The following is a 20923-nucleotide window of genomic DNA, read 5'->3' as shown; positions in this document are numbered from 1 at the left end:
TGCACAAATACAAAGAGACATGGTCGCTCTGGGCTGACTCATCCTCATGACACTTTTTTTCACCCAGCCATTCATCTCTTTACCGGAGGAGACGAAGCAGTCGGCGAAAGCTCGTATCCCGCAGACCGTCCTGCTATCACCTGGGGAAAGATCAACAAGCAGCACGACTCCTCTGTTGGTTATTTTCTTTACTGATAATGAAGAGAGTGGCTGCGAGCGGTTTATACGGAGCTGTCAACACCTCTCTGAGGCTTTTCTTTACACAACCTCAAATCATCCCGCGTTAGAAATATACGCGTTGCTTGTTTTGACTCTACATTTCAGTCCGCGCCGTCTGTTTTAGCAGCAGCCTTCTGAACATACTGCACACACTGTAATATTAGAAGTATTTACATTGCTAAAAGGTGGTGACACATTTCATAAGACATTTATAAACTAAAATAATATTATTTCAAAACTAAAGAGTGATAATATAACTGGTGCTGCTGTTTATATTGCAGCCAGAGTTAATGTTTCCTCCTCAATCATTGTTAAATCCCCTAAAAACTCAATTATGTGTTTCAAAATTACACATTTAGATGCAAGGTGGCGCAGTTGGTTAGCACTGTTGCCTCGCAGCAAGAAGGTCGCTGGTTTGCGTCCCAGTGGGGGCATCGGAATCTTTCTGTGTGCTCTCCGGGTTCTCCGGCTTCCTCCCACAAGGTCCAAAAACATGTTGAGGTTAATTGGTGATTCTAAATTGTCTGTAGGTGTGAATGTGAGTGTGCTTGGTTGTCTGTCTCTAAGTGTAGCCCTGTGATAGACTGGCGACCTGTCCAGGGTGTCCCCTGCCTTCACCCTGGAATAGACTCCAGCCCCCCGCGACCCTCGTGAGGATTAAGTGGTGTATAGATAATGGATGGATGTTTTTTCCCCCATGAAAATAATCTCTTCCTGCCTTAAAATGGCTTAAATGTACATTTTATACAGCTACTTCCTCAAGAAACTCTTTCTTCACCTAGCGCTCTAAAGTCGCCGAAGCTCAAGCACACCAGCTCACCTACAACTCTGCTCAAACACCGCAAAGCTACAGTTAGCAAATTACAGTATCCAAATATATTTAGCCACACGTGTCAAACCAGAAACTGATCCTGAAGAAGTATAAGGATACAGGAACTTCCTCCTCGGAAGTTAACAGGTTTGATTCCTTCAATTTGTTACGTAAGAACTACGAAAGTCTGAATCTGTATTGCAGTTGTAAATACTCATCCATGGAGTTCATTGGTTATTTAGCTCATGTAATGTCGTCTAGCAAATAAAAACACATCAATGGACCTCTTAGAAAGGTACAAAAAAATACATATTTTAGCCAGAAGGAGTCTTTAAATCCACCTCTGGGCTTTTTTTTTTTTGCAAAAGTCTAGAATTTCTGAGGCCTGTTATTATGTTAGCAAGATAAAAATGCATTTAGAGTTCGTGCAGCTACATATTTAAGCCAGTTTGCAGGAAACGTGTGTGTATGTACCTTGTTTAACACTGAAACACTGTTTTGATTATTTCTATATTAATAATAAAGAAGTACGCCCGCTTTCAGAGATAAGAGATTTCATTTTAACAGTATGGCTCGCACCGGTGCATCAGAATGCATTTACACATATATTCCCTCGTGATGCCGTTCTGCTTTTCATTTGCATTAATCTAAATTAAACCTGCTGCGGTTTCAGTTTATCTCCTCTGGGAAATGAATTTTCTGACCCCATGTAATGTACATGTAATGGTCCTTCCCACCAGAAGGGGGAGCCAAAGTCTACCACTGTCCACAGACGCATCACATGTGCACACAAATTATAGTCATTTCCATGCATTCAGATTGGTCAGACTTTGCTTTTAAACCGCATAAACACTGCTTATCGAGATAAAAAGCTTTTCTCCTTTCCCTCTCAGAAATCATTATCAGCTTCCCCCTTTCAGCCCATTTCCACAAATTATCAGCAGCACATATTTGCTTCCTGCCTGGCTCCTTGCGTCCACTACAGTGCCACAGGAAGCTGTGCTGAAATGGAGGTTATTTAGGTGAAGCTTTCTGCTCCGTCTACAAAGTCTGCAGGGCTTCACTGTCTGTCCTGCTGCTTTCCTTTGTAGTCAAGCTGCTCTCCTTGCGGCCTCTGGTGCCATTTCTTCCCCCAAACCGAGAGCTCTCCCCGACCCCAAGCCGACTTCCAGGTCGCTCATCTGTAACTGCAAATGTTCACTCTGACAGCTGCTATAATGGAGAGCCCGGGAGAATCTGGTGACCACCTACAGAATCTGGAAGTTAATTTGTCTTGTGCTGACATAAAAAGGCCTGAAATGGTTTTGTGTAATTTCACTCATTTGCAGTTTGTCTGCCAGTCGGGAGGCAGACGGCTGCCAGTGCACGCTTGTTGTCGCAGCTGGGTGACAGTGAGACACAGCAAACACAAACACAAGCCCTCCCACGGCGCTTTTAACGGCGGCGATAACGATAATAAGCTTCATTTATAAATCACTAATCACCTCGTCTTCTAAGGCTTCCAGTGCACAGCTTCCGTTGTTTAATGAGCCACGCGGAAGAGTCAATAGCCTCTTCCCTGCTCCAAATCAGCACTTTCCTGCAATTTGTAGGCCAATTTATATCTCCCTGGTATCTGTGGAAGTGTTCTCCAAAAGTGTTTAACAGTCGGTCAGCTCGAAATTCTCCACATCTGTCCATTTTAAACCTAATCACATGTTGCTTTTGGCTACTTGACAGCTGAACAAACCCACTTATGTGCTACAGAATGGACATTTCCGCCTCCGATGATGACCAAAACATATTTTTCACGTGCACAGATTAAGCGGTGGGGTTATTTTCGTCCGCCATGATTGTGGCATTAAGATAATGTGAGGAATGTGGTGTGGTCAATATAGCAGCAGGACAAACTGCTTCCCCTGCAGCTCTGTGGTGTGTTATTGGCCGTTCGAGGGGGTTTGCTGCATTTCCACACCACAAACTTAAAGCCTCTCCTTCCTCCTGGCTTCAGGCAGGATCTCCCAGATCTTCAAAACGAGAAAAACGGCCTGGAAATCGGCTATGAGGTAGTTTACATGCTTGCCAGCTGTGAGTATCCTGGACTTGCATCAGAGGAGAGCCAGAAAAGAACATGCAGGATTCAGTGCACTGGGAAAGGAACAAACAGCATGAGAGATGTGTTACGGTGGAAGAACATTCTGCCAATGCTGTTGCACAAGATGAAGTAGTTGCAGGTGGGAGTGAAAGCTACATGTGTTCAAACTAGATACCCACAATGTAGATGATGTCTTTATATGTTTCACTTCATATGTATAAATATAATTAAGTCAGAATAAAACTGTGCAGAACCAGCACAGCAGCTAAACTCAGCACCAATAGGTGAACAATTATTCACACTGTAGCTGATGAGCCACCTCTCACAGCTCAGTCAAGTCAGAGGAAGACAGAAAAATAACAGATGTGAGAAAACGGTGCCTTCAAAATAAAAGCTTTGCATATTTATAAGCATGGAGGAGATGCCCTGCTGTAATATAGATGTATAAGTGAAGGTACACTGAAGGTTTTGAAGGGAGCAGACGTAGCGGGGGGTTTTCTATCACACAGAAGAGGTGGTGATAGTTGACTGCTTGAAAGTTTTGCTTCATAGAAAGCAGAAAATTCATCAGTAAATTCATTAGTTTTGGAAAAGATTGGATTTAGGCAACAACATTGCTTTGTTTATCCACTGTCAGCATCCTCAAATTTAGCTTTTCTGACGAGAACTTGCAAAAATATACAATTTTCTGATTTTAAAAAATAAATAAATAAAAATGTGTTTACTGTCACTATATTTATCGTGTGGCTAAAATGCCATTAAATTTCGAATTTAAGTGTGCAGCTGCTAAATCTGTCAACCAACGGGGAAAAATAAAAATAAAAATAAAAGTTAGTTGTAAGTACTCCCTTAATTTTTCCCTCTCTGCCTTTTAATTTTTTATTTTTTTTACATTTTTATTTAAGCTAATTTTTATCACTATTTTTCTATTATTACTATTATTATTATTAATATTATTACTATTGTTATTATTATTATTATTGTTCGTTTGTGGCTATTTTTTTTTATTTATTTATATTTTCACTTTTTACTTTTCACCTGCTGTAATTATACAGTTGTTTTTTTTTGGGGGGGGGGTTAAAATTATTTTTTAAATCATTTTAAAATTATTATTCTATTGGCATCATTTGTTGTTGTTGTTGTTTTTTTGTTTGTTTGTTTGTTTGTTTTTATTTTTTTGCACCTTGACTTGGTTTCCCTACAGAACAATTTGCACCTTATTTTTTTTCCCTCACATGTGAGGTGTGGGAGCTTCCGGATACCTTTAGTTTCCCCATGAGGATGAATGAAGCGTCCATCCAGCTCCACCAGTTTATTTTTAAAGTCTTGAGGAGAACTGCTATTTTCCATCGTGGCCCACTTGACGGCGCACACGGAGCCAAATGCGCGTAAAAGTTGTGGGCTCCTCCCCCGCGTCCATGAGGCTGATTTGGCTCCAGATATAAACACAGAGCTTCTCTCAGTCTCCGCTTCTCACTTTTGCTCCCAGGCAGCAGGCAGCAGTTTGCTCCAAGAGGCCGAAAAGGAGAGAGAGGAAGAAAAAAAAGAAAAAAAAAGGAGACAGGAGGGGACGATCTCTGGCACATTTCCCAGGATGGAGGTAGCAACTCTCTGAGTGTAGTTCTGTGTTGCAGCCTGTACTTTTAAGCCAGATGTTTTTACCATTTAATGTGGGGTTTTTTTGTGTGTGTGTGTAGCCGTGGTGTGGTGCAAATTAAAGCATTACATCATAGGAGCTCAGTGAGTGACTTTACAGCATTTTCTAATGCTCTGTTATTATTGTGATGCTGCTGCTGCTGCTGCTGGAGGGGCTTATTTGTGCAACCTTTGAACAAACAACACTGCTGACATGGTGTGAGGAGACTTATGGATCATTATGTAGTTGGGGTTCATTATGATGCTCATAACTGTGACATTGTGTGTAGTTTGTTCTGCCGCATGATGTAATTTTCAACTCTTTTTTTTCCCCCCTATGGAGGCAGTTTGTTCTGTTATTGGCACTCACATACAGAATTAGCAGCGGGAGTTTACCTCTTTTACATATGTAGGCTGGTATTTGGCTTGAAAGTAGGTTTGTGGTATAAAATTTCAAAACAAGTAACCACACTGTACGAGGAAGGAAATGGAGCTGATCTGTCACGAGCTGTGTTTGTGCGCGCTGATGGATGTGTAGAGTAAATGCCATTAGTGATTTTTTTCCTCCTTTAAAAGTGAGCTTTTAAGTCTTGATGTAGCCCCGCCGCCCACCTGTCAAAGACCAAACTGTCTCTTAGGATAAGGCGTGCGTCTGTCCCAGCGCTTCCACCCATGTGTGTTTTTTCCTGCAAGGGTTTGCTCGCAGGTTTGTGGCCTCCTCCCTGCAAAACAAGCCTCAGACTCCAAACATCATCTGAAGTATTTAATGTCATGTGCCGAATAGGAAGAGAAACACCCATATGTTTTTTTCCTCCCTTTACGACGCACGAGAGAGCAGATTAGTAATCCACTGCAAAACTGCTCTCACATACTTGGACGACACTTTAGGATTGACTTATGATGTGTTGCAACCTTTAGTTTTTGTTACCTGTTGCTAAAATTGTGAGAAACTAATCTAGGCTGGTGTTTCTGATTCTGAAGAGTTGTTTTGAGAGAAAAAAAACTGTACAAAAAGCTGAACTTTGACATGAATCACTGGTGAACTTGATGATTTTGCAAATGCAGCTCAAATCTCACGTGCAAGCTTGACACTTCATGACACTTCTTCTGTCTATTGGTGACCAACAACCTTACCAGGGCTTGGTGTTGACGGTTGAACTTCAATAGCAGCTGCCGTGGTTTTTCTAGTCCTAAACCTCGACGTACAGCCTGTTGAAAGCTGAGAGACGCTTCATCAGTCAGGTTCAGCTTATTGACATTTCAGTTTCCTGTAAATCCCTTGTCATCCACACCAAATCATTGCTGATTGAGTCTCCCCACATCACTGCAATGAGTGAAGTGAAATTTGTCCTGCAGTTACGCAAGGCTACGCTGCTACTGCTGACAACAAAATTTGACTTTTGCTCCTTATTTTTTCATTTGTCACTTCCCTGTTTACTGAGAATTGCTACCAGTAAACAACCAGAATTTGGGCAAAATGGTTCAGTTTTTCGCCCAAATGTTATCTTTGCGTTCGCTGCATTTGGCCTAATGCACTTGTAAACAAGCGTAAAACTGTCTCGTAAAGCCGACCTCGCGCTCGCCGTCATCCGCAACCGCTTAAGCTTTTGATGACATCACTCTTCGGTGATGTCGGCCGCGCAGCCTCGAGCTTCGGCAACTAGCCGTTCGCAAACATTGATTTACATCAGCCGCCTCGAGCGAGTCTTACGAGGAGATTAACACATGGAAATTCTTAAATGTTGTTGTTTCCCACGTCGGAACGACAAGCTGCCAATAGAAAAGTGGAAAGTTGTGCCATCATGTGTGTGTGTGTGTGTGTGTGTGTGTGTTGGGGCACCTGAGGATTTGTGTTGGTTTGTGGAGTGGTGGTTTCAACTTGGATGGAAAAACAACACCACAGCTGGAGGAGTGAGCGTTCGGGATCGCCTTGCCAACCATATGGTGCGCACATTTATTATGTAATCCATAGTAAAGTTAAGAGAGCAATAACACAGGAACTCAGTCTGCGCTAGCCAGACGTGTGCTAATGACTTAGATTTTTCCCCTTTTGCTTTGCAGCAGTGTGCCATTTAAACAGTGTCACGGTGTTATTATGAAGTCTTATATAGCGCAACGCATTGAGCTCCACGAGAACCAGCGTATGTCATGGTCAAATAAAACTTTTTAAAAAAAGAAGAAGTATTATGAGTGAATGATGCAGTGTTTGCAGAGACTGCATATTGAGCTTTATGTGTTTCCGTGCAGGACGACTCATTGACGCCGTCGCAAACATAAAACAGACACCAAACTGACCGTGAAGCTCGGTGGAATGTCAAGCATTAGCATCAAGGAAGCTGAAGCCTGTTCTCACAGTCACAGAGCCGTTCTGCTTAGATCACATCACACATAAAACTACTAATGCAGTTCATTCAAGTCCTGTGACCGAAGGCCTTCCGAGCCTCGACGAGACGATTCGGATGATGAGCACATAGTGATACTAGAACAAACCGCCAGCATCTCATGTGACTTTAAGGACTTAGATTTTGCTCTCGCTTCCTGTTGTGGTCTTTCTTTTACATCCTGCAAACAACCTCGTCTTTGGATATCGTCTCTCAGCATGTTTTCTGCCTCATGTCCACATATTTTAACGATACCCCTCCATTCACGTAAGCACTTTTCCACGGCGTCCAAAATGATGCAACTGCAAAAATCAGTTTTCTGCAGAATCCTCACGTTTTCGCCGGAGTTACTGCAGTTTGTCTCCAGTGTTTCACAACGCGTTCGGTTTCCCTGGGGATGAACGGCAACAAACGAGAAGTGGTTGTGGGCAGAATTAACTGCTGTCGCCGTGCGTCAGGCGCGGTTTGCACACGGCGCGGTCGCGGCACCCAGATGAGGACAGAAATGCAAAGTAAGAGCAAGTGCGAAGATTGTTATCTGCGGAGGGAGTTAGTTAGCGGCGTCGATGTGTTGCAGAAAGTGCAATGCAGTGAGAAAAGATAAGAAGGTGATGTAATCAACACCGGTTTCAAAACCTTTAAAAACAAGCAGATGTTTTAGATGGGAGGAAGTGTGTTCAACCGAGGGACACACATAGTATGTTTTGTTTGAGATGCAAAGAAAAACTCATCAGCTCACTTCTAACAAGCTCTAACAACCGCAAGATGTATTTGCATGAACAAATGCACAAGTCTTTGGATACTATAACTTGCTGGTTTAAGTTGTCTCCATTAGATGTGAAGTTAATCTAAAAGTCGGTATTCGCTGTGTTGTCATGTTGCAAACTCGCGTTGAATTTGCATCTCCATCCGTGCCCACTTCTCCTTCCAATTAGTTGTGTGGGCGTTTGGCTCATTGGAGAATATTTGCACCTTTACGACCAATCAAATGCTTCATGAAGCCTCATAATGCCTTAACTGCTTTTGCTGCGTTTTATTGGAAAGCAGTTGTTGTTCTTTTCCTAAACAATGCCGTTATTCGCTGGTCTATACGTGCTGTATTTTTATTTATTTTTTTTCTCACAGTCCTGCTATGAGGCATCAGTATTCAGTCCGAAGCAGTGCGTGGGCCAGAGAGATAGGTGGGGTGGGAACTTCAGAGGCGATAAGGACGAGGACACTGATCTGTACAAGGAAAACATACCGTTGTGCTTTCAAGGAAGTTATGTCATGACTGGATATGCGTTATCCAGCTGTCCACGCCGAGCAATTTCTGTCTCTGCTCTTTTTTTTTTTTTCCAAGTTCCTGAGACCAAAACGATGCGGTCAGGAGCGACTTGAAGCAGGACGCGTTGTTGCTGTCGTAGCTGGTTTTTGCAGGTCAGAGTCTGCAGATTGTCAAACAATTTTGTCAGTTTGTCTAAAACCGTGAGCTACGTGCAGAGCCGTTCGGCCAGCCAGGCAGAGGAAGTGGGAACGACTACAAGAAACAATATCATCATCATCATGAGTTCGTAGCTTACAGACAGAAAAACAGTTAACCCATGCTGCTGCCTGCACCTCCTCAGCCACCCTCTTCTAATTTTGGCATCCAGCCATGCTCTTTATTTCCTTTTTTGGCAGAAAGGAGTGCAAACACAATAAGTGCTGCAAGCTGCTTGTACTTTGCAAGTGCCATTTTTTTTTTTCTCAGAGGCAAGTTTTGCATTTTTTCACTTACGGCAGATGCACAATTAGATCGTGAATATTTTAGATTTCCTTCTCTGTGCTTCACCATTTAAAACATGTTATTGCAGAACTGTAAAAAAAACAAGTTGAGGTTTTCAGGATCTTGCTTGAAGGACAGGTGCATCCTGCGAGTCTAAGCATGTTGTAAGCCTACGAGTCGTTTAGGAAGATATGTGAGAAAAATTCAAACTGACTGACAACCTAGAAACTGAATATAATGGAGACAAATGCACAGTGTCAGCATGGTGGTTTAGAAACTGGACTGTGACCTGTGAATTTCTTGAGGACAGTCAGTACCAGAGTTGTACGAACAGTTCAAATGAATGGCTCTCCAGTTTATTTGCTACTCTGGAGTAAAACTAATATCTGTAGATGGAAAAACAACAGTCCTGACCTAAACTTGAAGGTTATAATGTTGAGTTTTTGTTGAAACTGATTTCATGAGGCCCTTATTCAGCTTAGTTTTGGAGGTTGCTGTGTTTGAACGATATGTTGCAGCTCAATAACAAACAGCTCTGTATAGTAACATCACACTTTATTCCCTTTATATATATATTAGCTGCATGCAAACTCCTTAATACGCACCCAGCAACCTAAGATGTTAAGTAAAGGGGGTGTACCTAGTTCTTGAATCTATTTCAATAAGCAGAAATCGATAGAGCATGCATAACTGTATTTATTGAGGTTAGCAGCAAAGAGAGGCTTTAGATTAAACGTGATGCATCTTCAGCAAGGACAGACCACTGAAGACAGGGGACAGGTTGAATCCTCTGGAGGCTGGTGGCAGTGGTGTAAAACTAGCAAACGGAGAAGGAAGCTTTTCTGTTCAGACACGCAGATCCAGTGGGATGAGGTAACGTTGGGTTAGACAGTCTTAGGTCTGGTAGAATGACAGAAACGCCGGGGTATTCCCTGATGACTGATTTGAAGAAGTATTTGGCAGACAGATCTTTGGCCAGATATGGTGACATCAGAAATGAATGAAAGTGATTTTAACAGCGTGGGGAAGAAAAGGGAAGTGAGAATAAACAGAATTGAAAAAGCAGGAGAACAGCCTGAATTCCCCCGGAGACAAAGAGGGAGAAAGCTCCTCCATATCGAACTTTCACCGACGCTTCACTCGCTGTGTCGCCTCCCCGCCTGTGTGAAAACCATGTCGACCCACGTGTCGCTTCACATTCCCATAACTGCCATCAACTGCACTGTACAGGCGGCTGCCAAACGCAGCAGAATATCTGATCCTGGGTATGCAGCTATGCATGAATGGACTCCAAACCCTGTGGCCACTGTGCAGGAACCTACACAGCACCGAGGTGCACTGATTCACTGAATGAAGTCATCCCATGTCTGTCTGCACCAGTCAGCCTCCATGTCAGCCATCTGATCCTCCGTCCAGATGGTTTTTGTCCTGGATCAGAGAGGATGAGAATACCAGAACACCGTGTAGAAGTTTTCTTGCATAACTTTTAAACATTCGGAGGGGGGAAGTAATCTCTCCTGTGAGCTGTTTATACGTCCTGATAACTTTTTGTTGCTAATCATTCACGTTGGGCTCAGATGATCCTAAACAGGCTGCCGCAGTTATCGCATCGACACGTCAAAGTGCATTCCTTGAACGGGTTAGGTGCTGTTATCTGTTCTCATATCTTCATATTCTGTCAATCACGTTGCAGTTAAAAGATTTAGAAAAATCTCCCAGGGCGTCTTGACTTAGGACTTAAGTTCTTGCGGGCTCTCTGAGGGAATCCACCTTTATCAGCAGTGTTCTGTTCTCAGGTCCTCTGAATTTATTTTTCCTCTCCGTCAGTGCTTGTTTTATTTCATGTTTGTTTCCCTTCTGTTCTGTTTCTGCGGCACCTCCCGTTTCTCAGCTCATGGATGTCCATTTACCTCATCCCTCTGACTGAGGGCCTTTCTAATGCGCCGCCACACACACACACACACACACACACACACACAATGTACATGTGAACACACACCAAAGCGGAGCCGGTGAGGGCAGTGGAAAAGTGAGATATTCGGACGAGGCCTGGTCCAAAAACACATCATGTTTTCCTGGAAAGGCAGCAAGCAAGAAAAGTGCCTGTCTGCTTTCTTACCACTTAACAAGTGTAGGCAGAAGGGAGCTGCTCACTGCGCTGGTTTTCCCCCCCTGGCACAACACGCTGACTTGTGAAAACAAAGTCTGCGGACTCAAACTGAAGCCATTACGCTCGGTGAACTTACTGAACAAGATCTCGCCGAGCAGCTGTGCGCTTTATTTATCTCCACTTTCGCAGATTTCCACTGTGTGCGAGAGCTTACGAGGATTGAGAGTTATTCTGAGAGAAGGGTTAAAGACCCCCTGAGCCCGACAGCATCTCTATCAGCTCCGTGATAGATTACATGGCCTATTGCTCTCCGACCGCTGCCGGTATATCAGGCGGAGATGTTCGGATTTACTGACTCTAATATCATGTGCTCCTTCTCCCCTCCCTCTGGAAACGGGAATCGCAGGAACAGACAATATCAGGCTTTGTGTGATCTGTTTGTCTCCCTGTGTTCTTCCTTCCACATCTGCTGGTCATACAGTAAACCTCGTGTCTCCTTCCACAGCCTGGAAATGAAGACGCTGGCTGGGATTAACCTTTAATTCTCCACACAAAGCTCACGGAACATAAGAACATAGAGTGTTGAGATCCAGGGATCAAAGCTTGTCTCCATTTGATGTCTCTCAGGTTGTTCTGTGGAGTGTTGCAGTGATTTTTTTCAGGTGTTTCAAGACACTGTTGAAGTTCTAATGTGATTATTTCAGCTTTTCCTGTTGATATGCGTGTAAATTAGGAAGACACATGCATTCATAACTGCCTTCCTTTGGTGCTGCTATTTCTGTAGTCGGCTGGGTGTTTTATTAGGCAATTTCTTTATAAAGAGTGTTTTTCCACAAAGTCTACAACTGTTGTGATTGAATATTTTATCGCTGTTCTATCTCTACTCGACAGCTGTCTCAGAAATATGAAAGCCAGCTTTAATTGAACGACTAATTTGATTGACGATTATTAGTTAATTGATCATTTTGGTAGCTATTAATAACAATAACAATACATTAGATTTTTATTACTATCAAAGTATCCATCAACTGTTTTGATAATCGATTAATTGGCGTGGCAATTTTTTAAAGGAAAAAAGTCAAGATTCTCTGTTTCCAGCTTCTTAAAATGTAATATTTTCTGGTTTCCTCTCTCCTCTATGACTGAATGTCTTTAGGTTGTGGACAAAATAAGACATTTGATTGTTGCTGCTGCTACATCTGTACAGTCTGACTGTAAGTTCAACGTATGGGCTGCTCTCATTTTCATTTTCATACATGCTTGTCGACCAACTGAAGCCACGTGGCAAGCAGAGACTAGTTTTACCTTTTCTGTACAACTACTTTTTATAAGATACACCAACTGATCTGACATTTTAATTTCAACTTCCAAATTTCAAACACACAAAAAACAGGACAACTTATTGCGAAACAGTTACATTAATTCAGGACAATCAGTTAATCAACACTGTTTGCTGCTCGTAAATCAGTAGTATGCCAGCAGATGTACACAAGAAGTAAGGTGCTGCAAGTGGTGCATGATATCTAGAGAGACTCCATGAGTTTCTGGGGGAAAACTATGTCAAATAGGCATCCAGGCAGTGTGCTGCACTGCAGATGAAACACTGTCTTTGAATTTAAACCCACAATATTTTCCTACCTCGTCTGGGGAATCAAACTAACAATTTCTGTCATTTGTGACACTTCCGCGTCCTTCAGGCGTCCACTGATCCCATGAGTGGCAGTTTTGCTACAAGCATGAACTGACTTTTCTAAAAAAGAAAACAAAAAAAAACAGACGTCAGTTTAAAAAGCAGACGGGAGATCCTTATTTTTTTCTCAAAACCATCTTTGCTGCCAGTGGATTAGGTCTGTACAGTCTGTGTAACAAGTCTAAATTAGCTTTTTCCAGGGAAGTCAGAGTTTTTTTTGTTTTTGTTTTTCAGCTTCAACCCAGTCCTACTTTTTTGGAAAACTTCAATCACATGCTTAAGGCTCTGCTTTAGGAAGCTTTTTTTTGTCGTTTCCTTGTTTAGACATGCTCAATTGCCCTGTATGCTAGATTACAGCATGTTTCAGATGTGGTGCAGCACATCCAGGGACGCTCTCTCTTAGGAGCTGAGGGGTTACAGAGCAGAGCTGTGATCCCGGCTGCCTACACAGCGCCGGGGCTTTTTCCCAGGCCTAGAGCCCCAGAAATAGTTTGCCCTGCTCTCTCCTGCAGTGAAACATAGTTTCCCACTCTTCCACAGAGCTTGGGGTCCCGGCTGAGTCGAACATGCCCGGTGCTGACAGCCAACCGTGGGCCTTGTATGGCTCAATGAAGTACTGCTCCCTTTTGTCAGCTCAGCGACCACTTGAGTTCGCAAACTGGGAGATTTTATTTTTAATTTAAAGAAACGAACCAACAGCCAAACCATGAAACTGAAAGCTAAGATTAGTGGACTTTATATGTTTTGCATACGGTCCCTGACAATGTCTCTGTAAAATGTTACTGTGAAAATCATAGCATATAAAAAACTTGGTCACACCGCATTTTTTTTAATAGCCACGACCTTAAAGCCTCTCGCCTAATTTTGTGTGGATCCCAGAATAGCTCTGGACTGTCAGGGGACAGACATGGGACCCGTGGGAGTGTCCTGTGGTGTCTGGATCCTTTGGGTGCTGCGGGTTGTGGGATGAGGCCTCTGCGGATCGGGACTGTTCCGGTGCGTCCCACGGATGCTTGATTGTATCAACATCTGGGGCAATGGAGGTCCGGTCGGGCTTTTGGTCATGTTCTTCGGGCCTTTCCTTTGTGTGGTGGATGCTTTGTCTTGCTGGACGAGGTGGCTGCCATTGGAGAGCGCTATGGCAACGGGGTGGGTTGAATGTTTAGGTGGCTGTTATTCATCAAAGTAACATCCATATGAAGGCCAGAACCTGGAAGTTCCATGTTATTCATCTCACCTGTCAGCAGTTTATCATTTATGAGGATTTGGAATGACAGTAGTAGTACCGTAAATTCCGGACTATTGAGTGCACCTGAATATAAGCCGCACCCACTAACAAGTTTTGTACATACATAGGTCGCCCTTGCCTATAAGCCGCAGGTGTCCACGTTGTAACATGAGATATTGACAAAGAAAGTTGTTACACAGAAAGATTTTTTAAACTTTTAATACATACCGGTAACATACAGAAATGCGTAAGTGCCTTTTTTCCGAACAATGCCTGTAACACGGCTTGTTAAAAAAACAAAAAATACAGTCGCCAACCATGAAAAGTCGCTATCTTCATCTTCCTCCTGCACTAAAACCACTAAAGTCGTCTTCTTCAGTGTCGGAATTGAACAAAATCACTTCGTCACATGCTTCCTCAGTCTCTCTTTCGTTGTCGCTCTCAATGTCGCTTTCGTCTCGAGGCAAATTCGTGAAAATCCATAAATTAGCCGCATCGTTGTTTAAGCTGCAGTGTTCAAAGCGTGTGGGAAAAAGTAGCGGCTTATAGTCCGGAATTTACGGTAGTTTGATCTCGTAATTAGAGCGGCACAATATGTAATTTGTCAGTATCATTTAGGATATTTGCAGGTGCAATACTCACATTTAAGGCGGTGCAATGTGAAGTAAGCCAGATTAACTCAAACACACTTCAAGATTTTTTTGCTGCTTCATGCAAAAAGAAAACTGATTCTCATTTTCCACGACTAATCTAGAAAACAAGTCTCTTCTTTAGAATACAGTTATTCTAAAGACACAGTTTGTTGACATGAAATCTTGGCAGGACGATGGTGACCAAAAGTGGGCGTGGTCTTGTTGCTACTACATCAGCGCGATATGAGAAATGCAAGGCGATGGTTGACTGTCATCCAAACTAAAAACCAAGTTTGGATGCCTTTGCCAGTGTTGCACCATATGAGAAAGTTTATTTTTGTTGTTTTTATGAGGCAGATGCAGTCCTCTCAAACAAAAATTCATGTCGCAATACCAAATGCAGAAAAACGAAATTTTGCAATGTTCATGTTTTTTCCGCCTCAATATCGTGCGTCCCTACTCGTTCATTAGACATTTTTACATTAAACATGCATGAATCTGCAGCTGTAATTTACTGTACAGTGAGGAGTCCCACATTATTTCCATCCTGCATGAAGAAGCTCATTTAAGATAAGGGCTCGCTGTTAAATGACGCATGGATGAACATTAATGGCTCTCAAATGACTTCTTGCGAAACTGTTCAGTTGTTGAAGAGTTAACGCTGCTGAAACCCTTTTTGTAACGTTCATATAGCTGCCACACTTTATTTAAAGTCACTTGTATGATAAATTATCTAAATATGGAGAGTGTAATCGTCGCTGTACGGGAGCGCAATCCTTCCCCACGTTGGTGCAGAGGTCACCTTGAGCATCGAAATGAGAGGATTTCACTCCATAATCACTCTGAAAGTTACTGAAGCAGAAGAAAAGAACAAACAAGGGATTTATTGTAGGTTTGAGGAGTCTACTGTTCTAGACATTGTTATTAAAATAAACACAGGCAACAGAAAAATGAAAACCTTGATTTTTGACCCAAAACATCTGAGCAGATGGAAAACAAAGGGAGCGCCGCTTCCTTTGCTCGCGCTATTGTGATTTCGCTTTGCGCTCGAGAGGAGGCGTTTGTTTTCCAAGGACAGGAAAGCGTTAAACAATTAGAGGTTACAAAATAATGGAGTGGCGGGTGGGTGGTCCCTGGTAATTACTATTTATCACGTATGAGAAGAGAGAGCTCAGGAAAAGGGCTGGGACGTGGATTAGGACACTGAGGCAAAGCAGAGACGCATTAGCGGAGGCACTGCAGGGCTCGCTGGTGTTGTTGCACATTTTGGGTGGAGGGAGCAAGGTGGTGAGGTCATGTTGAGAACAAGGGGAAAAAGGAAAATAAAGCGTGTGATTAAAACGTGGAATGCGTGTATCTGTGAAGCCCGGGGAGATCTGTGTTTTCGTGGGCCGCGGTTCAGAATGCACAGAGAGTTGGGGGGTGGGGGGGAGAACTGAGAGGAGCACACCCAGGAAATGTGACAGAATTGGCAGCTGCGAGGAGCTTTTTAGTGGTCAATAAAAGTAGGATGGAAATGAAAGCCAAGGAGAGAACAGGAGGGGCCCCCACGAGCGGTGACTACGATGCACATCATCGTCAAACGGCAAGCGTGATGCGTGACAATCTGCACAATCCTGGCGCTGATCAGGCTGAGACATGTGTCAGCTCATGCCTTGAGCCATTCACAGTTTGAACACTTGGCACCAAAGTGAACCGAGAACCTGGAGGAACAGAGTTGTTTCAAGGCTTTTACATTCATGGACATTCCAGTCTGACGCCACGAGCAAACTTATCACTCCGTCCGCAGATATGTGGAGTGGTCATCAAAGGCGAGCGTGGGGGAGGGAGGTTTAGCAATCGGCTGGGGAATAGTGGGAGAGAGAGTGGAAGGGCTAAGAAGTGATAACAGTGTGAGGCTGCAAGGACAGGTCCGTCCTGTCACAGGCTGCAGCGTGATGCTGAACAGCTGTGGAGGGAGAAGCTCACATCCGGTGCTCTTCAGCAGAGGAGATGAGTTCCTCCGACAGACAGAGCAGAACCGCTGGTGGAGTCTGGCTAGTTTTTTGTACTTTTTCATTTCCACCTCCCCTGCTGTGTTTCTCAACCCGTCTGCATTTTTGTTGTTCAGAAGTAGGAAGTGAAACATTTTTCCTCACTTCAGAACGTCGGTTCTGTTCCGCCGCTCTGTGCACATGCTCTGCTTATTAAAAACGCACTGTTGTTTCGGCTCTCTTTTGTTGAGCAAGTCGCTCCCCGGAGGGACGACATTCAGCTTTTGTGGTTCGTCTAGCAGCGAGGCAAAGGCATGACATATGTTAGCGTTCATTAAAGCTTTCAAAGTTGTGCATTGTTTACACAATTAGTTTGCTGTGACCAAGTTGTGGTGCAATTTTTGTTTTCGAGCGTTTGATGTCACATTCCGCGTTCAGTCAACATCTAGGAGGAAATCCAGGATGTTGAATTCTCATATTAGGAGGATACATGTGCAGTTGTTGCTATTTATTGATTGTTTTGTGTGATAATTGTGGAATAATCACTAATCTTTGATGGCGATTGTAACTGTGGTCCTTCAAATTAAACCTCTGGTGTCACTCGGTGCATTACTGTTTACATCTACGTTCAATTTCTAATCTCCATGTATCGAGATTCACGCATCTTTTAGGTGTTTTACTGAATGTTTGTTCTTTCCTGAAGGATTCTCCATCCAAGCCGTCTGTGGCTGAGCTGGCTGGACGGTTCAAAGGTCATATCCTACCAATGCCCAACTCAAATGACGAGGTAAAGCTCGTTTTATAAAACCTACAAGTGGCTGTGTGGTATTACAGGACTCAAAATTCGACTTTTATACCTAAAGTGAGTGGCTGGTTTATTCACACAAGCTGCATGCGATGACATGTTTTCACTGACACTCCCTCCTTTTTCATGTGAAGCTGCCATTTCGAAGAAGACCTCCATGTTCCCTGAAGTTGCAGAATCAAACGGATGATAATGAAGAGTCAGATGTGAGTAATTTAGTTCTTTTACTGACCCATGTGCTACATTTGGCGTCTTGAGATTATCAGGAAGTCCCCCGAACACAGACTTGGACTTGTTTACTGTACATTTTTTTATTGCAACCTCACAGTTTCAACACAGCGGACTGTGTTCTGTTGCCAAATTTGCAATTTTATCATGTTTTTTTTTTCTTTTTTTTCTTCTTCCTGAAATGTTGGGAAAGTGCTGTTGTTTTTCTGCCAGCAAACTGAGAGCCAAACAAACCACACAAACCAAAGTTTGCATTGCGGCCAAAGCAAAGCACGAACCACAAAGGAAATGCAAAGATGCATACATCATGAGCATGAAAGCAATAAACACATCATTTTTTTCAGCTGTATTCTCTATGGAACGCTGCCTGATGTCTCTGATTATGTGTTAATACTTTCCAGAACATGCACTTGTATGTCCCTGAATACTGTATAGTGAGAATTAACTTCATGAAGTGACTAATTTATGCAAAAATAAGCTTTTGTGGTTTCAGAAGGGAGTTGTAACTGTCCTCTGATTATGTTCTCTGGCAGAAATCTATCGTCTCCCCAAAGCCCTTCAAAATCAAGATGAAGAACTCCGCCATCATCGAGAAACTTCAGGTTGGTGCATCTCGTAGTTTGAATGTTTTGTGAGAGACTAAGAAAACAGAACAGCTGGTACCATCACCAGTGTGAGCTATTGAGATATTTAAAGCATTACTGCCACCCACTGTTCAGTCTCCACTGGTGCCAGAGGTGTTTACATGGAGAGAAAAAAGGGGGAAGGACTCTGTGCCTGATGCCACAATCGGCTCACATTAATGAGCTAATTGGATCACGGGCCACGGTGGTTCTGGAGAGGCTCTAACTTGCCACTGTACTTCCTTTAGTTAGCATTTCACACGGTGGGCAGCTATGGGACAAAAGGGCTGCCGCTTCTCCCTCTTCCTCTTCTCCCCAGTGCAGGTAGGACACTGTTAGCGGCGCTTCAGGGGCTACAGCTGGACTTTAGGTGTTGTGTTACAGTTGTTGGGGCATTTCAGGTGTTGTTTGCGACACTTAAAAGAGAATTTGAGGACATGTTTGTGGCACCAAGATGGCACGTGCCAGCGGATCAGTGTTCTGTGTGTTTACCTGTGAAGTACTTTTATTAGCATGTAAAAGTGCATACCTATGCTATAAGGAATGCTGTTGTTTAATTTGGATTTAATCTAATTTATTTAATTTAATTTTTATCTACTTGTAAAGTGTCCTAAAAGAGAAACCAGCTTTTGTGAGCACAGGATTCAATGTCAATTTTAGTTATTTTAGGTGTATTTGTTAGAAAAGAGAAAAAAAAGGGTTTAAGTGTTATCAGAACAAAATGTCCTAGAGAGTTCAGTACCCAGGCTTCAGGATCTTCCCTCTGCACCTGCAGGCCAACCTCGCTCTGTCGCCCACTGCTCTGCTGCCATCGCCCAAAAGCCCCGAGGTGAAGCTGCCGCCGGCTCCGCTGTCGCCCACCACGCCCTGCAGCCCGCTGAGCCCCCAGAGCCCCACCCTGCGACCTCCACATCTGTCCAGCGAAGAGGAGGACCGCATCAGCTTCGACAGCCCTCCTGAAGGCACCCCGCTGCCGAGCATCAACAAGGTAAAAGCAAAACTGTACATCAGCTCGACAGCATCGCAGACAAAACAGATCTGGGCTGCTTAGTACAGCACCTCCTTATAACACAGCTGGACAGGTGTTATGGTGGCGTGACTTTCAGGAGGGCAACATGCATCCTAGATCATGCACTTGTGATCATTTTTTTGATTACATTAGCAGCCTTGTGTTTCATATGTTTGGAGTTCTGAGTCACTAAATGACAAACACGAGCCGCTGTCACATTGAAGCCCCCCTGAAGTGCTTCTCACGTGATTCGCCGAGTGAGCCGTGTCGTCACAGCCGGGCACGTGCCCCTCGTCCCCGCTGACGTGCTTCACAGTGGGTGTTCTGCATCTTCTGTTTAAGAAGGCCTCGGATAAGCTGCAGCAAGATGCCCCTGTAGTACATGTGTGCTGCTGCGAGAGGGATTGAAGATGTAATCCCCTTAGCCTAGTTAGAGTCCCTGGATACCATTTGTTTGGTGCTCTCACGCATATGCCGACTGGACTTGGACACTTTGCAGAAATCATTTCATTACACAAACTAACTGATGTAAATTCTACCTTTAAAAAAAAAAAGAGAAAAAAATACAGAAAACTTGTGCTGTCTTATAGATCTAAGATGTCTAGGATTTCTAAAATAGTGTTGTTTTTTTCCTCTAAATTCCCTGCTGCCTCTTAATCATCTTTTCCACACAGACTCGTGCACGATTATCATTCAAGAGGCGTCTGCCCACGAGACAGCACAGGAGGTCAGCGGGGGAGGAGGCGGGAGCCTTCGGCAGCGGCCTGCCCCCGAGTGAACTGTACAGCCCCAAAGAAAATGGGGACGAGGAGCAGGTCTTCGACAGCCCAACGGAGGAGGAGGCCGGGCAGCTGGGCGGCCTGAAAGGGGCCGAAAACAAGGAGGAGGACTGCGAAAAGACAGAGGTAGAAAAGAGTGATCCGGAGCAGCAGGAGGAGGAACGAGAGCAGAACGTGGAGGCTTCGGAGGAGGAGGGAGAGCCGCCTGCAGAGCAGATAGATGGAGACGTTAAGACAGAAGAGGAGATGCTTCAGGAGGCGCCGCAAGGAGGAAACGACAAGGAGTGAACTGTGAATGTCTAGAGAGAAAAAGACAAATATATGAATAAGTTATTCAGTGCTTTGATTAAGAGAACTCTGAAAAAGAAAAAAATACTCCTCATTAAGAGTTCACCTGTTTTAAATGTTCTTGGTACCTTCTCTTCTAAGTTCCTCTGTCGCCCTCTCCTGGCTGTCTATAGAACAGGTCTATAAACACTGGAGAGTCACCAGAAGCAGCTGTTTTTCTACACATGGAGAAAAGTTTTGCAGTTTATACTGTATCCACAATCACAGGAAAATTCCTTCATGTTGTACCAAGTCTGCAAGACTCCTGTTTTTATATATATAAAAAAATCTTTGCTGAGAAATCAAAAGACTTTGTTAAGAGTGCACTTCCACATCAGGAGTCTCACAGAACTTTGAAATGCTGGTTTGACAAAAGACAGAAATACAAGTAGATTTCATATATATATGTTAGCAGATATATAAATGTTTTGACATCATACCAAATCACTTTAAGTTGAAATTATATTCTTTGCTTAGTTTTTTTTTCTTTGGATGTATGTTGGTCTCAGCTTGTCTGTTATTTTGTATACTACAAAAAATATATATATATATCAAAATCACAGTGCTACTGTGGAGTGGCTCAGGTCCTCGGAAATTATGCACAGAAATTATAAGAAAATAAACAGCTTCCTTATGTGAAGAAAACCTTCTG

At 43.4% G+C, this 20923-nt stretch overlaps 1 protein-coding gene across 1 annotated transcript in view; it reads left to right on the top strand.

Annotated features, from left to right (window-relative positions):
- Positions 1-20923, top strand: part of LOC103363546 (capZ-interacting protein) — a 33060-nt gene extending 12137 nt beyond the window's left edge. The window contains exons 2-7 of the mRNA XM_008290360.1: positions 4558-4704; positions 17204-17287; positions 17440-17511; positions 18067-18135; positions 18932-19144; positions 19840-20923. Of these exons, the coding sequence (XP_008288582.1) occupies positions 4699-4704; positions 17204-17287; positions 17440-17511; positions 18067-18135; positions 18932-19144; positions 19840-20232 (837 nt within the window). The 5' untranslated portion in view covers positions 4558-4698 and the 3' untranslated portion in view covers positions 20233-20923. The remainder of the gene's footprint in view (positions 1-4557; positions 4705-17203; positions 17288-17439; positions 17512-18066; positions 18136-18931; positions 19145-19839) is intronic.

The sequence above is a fragment of the Stegastes partitus genome, unplaced genomic scaffold (genome assembly GCF_000690725.1).
Source record: "Stegastes partitus isolate 25-593 unplaced genomic scaffold, Stegastes_partitus-1.0.2 Scaffold668, whole genome shotgun sequence".
In the NCBI taxonomy this organism is placed as follows: domain Eukaryota; kingdom Metazoa; phylum Chordata; class Actinopteri; family Pomacentridae; genus Stegastes; species Stegastes partitus.
Note: the sequence above shows the minus strand (reverse complement) of the source record. Positions and strands in the feature narration are given on the sequence as shown.